The sequence below is a fragment of the Marmota marmota genome, unplaced genomic scaffold, assembly GCF_001458135.2.
Source record: "Marmota marmota marmota unplaced genomic scaffold, marMar, whole genome shotgun sequence".
Lineage (NCBI taxonomy): Eukaryota > Metazoa > Chordata > Mammalia > Rodentia > Sciuridae > Marmota > Marmota marmota.
Genome location: NW_025999863.1, coordinates 1,202,471 through 1,205,714, shown reverse-complemented (window position 1 = coordinate 1,205,714; position 3,244 = coordinate 1,202,471). Strand labels below are relative to the sequence as shown.

Sequence of the window (3,244 nt, the reverse complement as noted above, 5' to 3'; positions counted from 1 at the left end):
CCCCGCCGGTCTCCGGTCTCCGGTCTCCCGTCCTCCCAGTCTCCTTTCTCCCAGCCTCGGTCTGGAACGCTGCTGCACCTGCGCAGGCTGGAGTTCACGTCCCCACCCTCGGAGTGCCACCAGCAGAGCGGGGTGCACTGGCCACGCCTGTCATCCCAGCCACTGAGGCGCAGCTCCCCCAGCAGGATGCTCGCTCTGAGGCCGCTCTGCGCGGAGGGGAAGGGACCCAGTTGGCCCAGGTCTCCATGAACTTGAGAGGCGCTGGGCTCTGCAGGGTGACAGGCGGTTCTCGTCTCCGTAGGTGAACTCGGCTGTTTTCAGGGAGGCTCCCAGAGTGGGGACCACCGTGACGGTCCCAGACCTCTGGCTTACTTTCCTCAGGGCCCATTCCACGGGGAGACTCCAGTCCGCTTCCTGGGAAGTACCCTGGGACGACAGTGTCAAGTCCGTGCGCCCCCTCTGCGCCCAGGGAGGTCCTCCTCTTCTGGCGTTCTCCAGTCTTGCTTCCTCCCTGGGCCGGGGCTCTCCCCACCCGCGGGAAGCGGGCGGAGAAGGGCAGGAGGCTGGGACCCGCGTTGGGGTCGGCCTGCTGCGGGCGGAGGGCCGCTGCCCGCCTCTGGCCCGAGGAGAGGGCTCTGGGCTCCACTGTAGCCAAGGGGAGGCGCTGCCTGGCTCCGTCCGCTGCGCGGGTGCTGCGTCCCCCAACATGCGGGCCGGCAGGGACCTCCTGGTCTCCGACCTGAGACGTGCACCTGGAGACCCGTTTGTGGCTCTCCCGGCCCCTCGCGTCGGCTCGATTCCTGCTTCGTGCTCCCGTCTGCAAACTCTCCTGGCCCTCCCTTGGAAATACCAGGCCGGCACCCAGGAGTGGTTTCGTTTTTCTTTTATTTTTTAAAAAAGCCCCTAAATTCTATGGCTTCAAGGAAGCGTCAGAGAAACGTAAATGCCATTTCTGTACACTTTGTAAAGCAAGTACTACTCTCCACCACCGCTGGGGAGGCCCCGGCGCCTCCGCCCACCCCCGCAGCCTCCAGGCGCCCCCACCACATCCTGGTGTGGGGCGGGGGCTTTAAGGCATGGTCTCCCGCGGCGGTGCCCCTGCAGAGGCCGGGAGACCAGGAGCCGCAGCCGGCAGGCAGCAGGAGCCCGGCAGGCCCTGCGCCAGAGTGGGGACAGAGGCCGCACACCCTCGGGGTCCTAGGCGCCTGGGCACAACCTCCGGGAGCACGTGCGCCCACCCGGTGCAGGCCGGGCTGGAAAAGGCTGCAGCGCCCTGGCGCCAGAGCTTTGGTGCAGCATTTTGGTTGGGGGGCTGGCTTCAGCTGCAGCCCCGCCCCCACCTTCCCCTTTGGTTTGGGGGAGTCCGGGGGGGGGGCCTCACCCAGACAGCAACGCCTGGGCCCCCTCCTAGGTGGCCTGACAAGATGACCCAAAGTTCCCCTCCCAGGCTGGGCCTGCCCCCCCTCGAGAAAACGGGCTTTGGATCGAGGGAGACAAGCTGGGCTTTATGAGGCTAACGAGTGGCCTGGGGGCCTCCAGGGTCACGCGACTCATCACCACGGAGAGGGGAAGGGCTGGGGCAGGGCAGGCCTCTGCTCCTTTTTCCTTGTTTCCTTGTTTTAAATAGTTAATGCTCTCGAAGGGGAGGACTAGACACAGCTGTAGACATTTCGGCCGAAGTCTTAAGTGAAGGAAGTGACCCCACGTCCTGGGGGTGGGGGCCTGCGGTCCACGCGCCCCGCAGTCTGCCTTGGCTTTCGGTGGGGCTCTGGCCCCAGACACCGTGGAGAGCCGCGGGCCTCCTGGACAAGCTCAGCCAGAGGCTGCGCGCAGTAGGTGCAGGCGCTGCAGGCACCCGGTCACTTGTGTCGCTGCAGAGATTTTCTCTTCCTCCTCTTGAAGAAACAGCAGCACCTGTGGGACAACACGAACGAGGGAGGGAGGTACCAGGCTGGCAGTCCATACACACTCTGCCCAGGTGCCCCCTCCCTAGAGATCCGCCCCAAAGCTCACTTGGTATCATCTGTCACTTCCACCTCAGCAGGGGCTGTGATTGGGGCATTGGAGTGACCGGCTGTGGGGTCATCTGCATTCAGCTCTCCATTGGTGGAGTTCAGCGCCTGGGTGGGCGGGGGCAGTGGGGGAGTCATGCCAGACGCCTGGCACCTCCCTGGGATGTAGGGGGCCCCGGGCCACCCTCACCTGGTTTTTGTTGTGTGGCTGGGCTTTGTCCCGGTGCTGCGGCTGGGTAGGCAGGTCGGTGTGGACGGTGCCAATGGGTGTTGGCTGCGGGAGCGGGTGTCAGGATAGCCCGGGAGGCCCGACTCTGACGCCCTAGGATGGGGTTCTGACCCACTACCCCTGCACACAGGTGTACCCCAGCGCAAAGGGCCGAAGCCCCCCTCCTGCAGGGGGCTTCACAGCCCACTGCCCAGCATCACCTACTAGGGACTTCCTGGCCGGCCACCCACCTCACCTACTAGGGACTCTCTGGCCCACTGCCCAGTGTCACCTACCAGGGGCTTGCCGGCCCAGTCGTACTCGTAGTCGAACACGAAGCCGCTGCGGTCGAAGAGGTCGGAGAAGAGCTTACGCAGGTAGTCATAATCGGGCTTCTCAAAGAAGTCCAGGCGCCGCACGTAGCGCAGGTACGTGGCCATCTCCTCTGCAGGGAGAGGACACCAGCTGGGAATGAAGGAGAGGGCGGGGACAGGGGCAGGACGGGGGCTGGTGGAGGTGCGGCAGGGGCGGGCCTCTCACCTGGAAAGCTCTCGCACAGCACCTCGATGGGTGTGGCCCTCAGGGTTTGACGCACAACCCTGAACAGGACTGCCACCTCCCACATGGTCCTGATCGCACCAGCCACTGTGTGGGCCCACAGGGCCGTGTTCACTCCTGCTCAGCCCAGGCTGCCACCACTCAAGCCCGCATGTCTATGGCTTCCTTTCCCCACCAGGGAACCGGCCACTCCTTGTCCAGCTGAAGGGCAGATACAAGCCCTTGCATTCAGTGCCACTGAAGCCACACGTCAGCCACACACACCGCCCTTGGGCAGCCACAGGGGCTGGAGAGACGCCTGAGAACCACCCAGGACCCCAGGTGGGTTCCCCGCTGGGAAGGGGACATGGAGCTTCAGCAGGCGACCACCAACCTCCAGGACTGCGGGCACTCGGCTGCCCTGCTCTGCTCTGCCCGCCCCTCCAGGACAGCTTCCTTCTGTGGCATCTGAGTGGAGAGACGCAGG

General features: G+C 65.0%; 1 protein-coding gene across 1 annotated transcript in view; it reads right to left on the bottom strand.

Annotated features, from left to right (window-relative positions):
- Positions 1 to 868: 868 nt before the first annotated feature.
- Positions 869 to 3,244, bottom strand: part of Csnk1g2 (casein kinase 1 gamma 2) — an 8,170-nt gene continuing 5,794 nt past the window's right edge. Inside the window, exons 4-8 of the mRNA XM_048810696.1 lie at positions 2,761 to 2,865; positions 2,517 to 2,665; positions 2,203 to 2,286; positions 2,014 to 2,120; positions 869 to 1,914 (exon numbers count right to left, since the gene is read on the bottom strand). Coding sequence (XP_048666653.1) covers positions 1,860 to 1,914; positions 2,014 to 2,120; positions 2,203 to 2,286; positions 2,517 to 2,665; positions 2,761 to 2,865 — 500 coding nt within the window. The 3' untranslated portion in view covers positions 869 to 1,859. The remainder of the gene's footprint in view (positions 1,915 to 2,013; positions 2,121 to 2,202; positions 2,287 to 2,516; positions 2,666 to 2,760; positions 2,866 to 3,244) is intronic.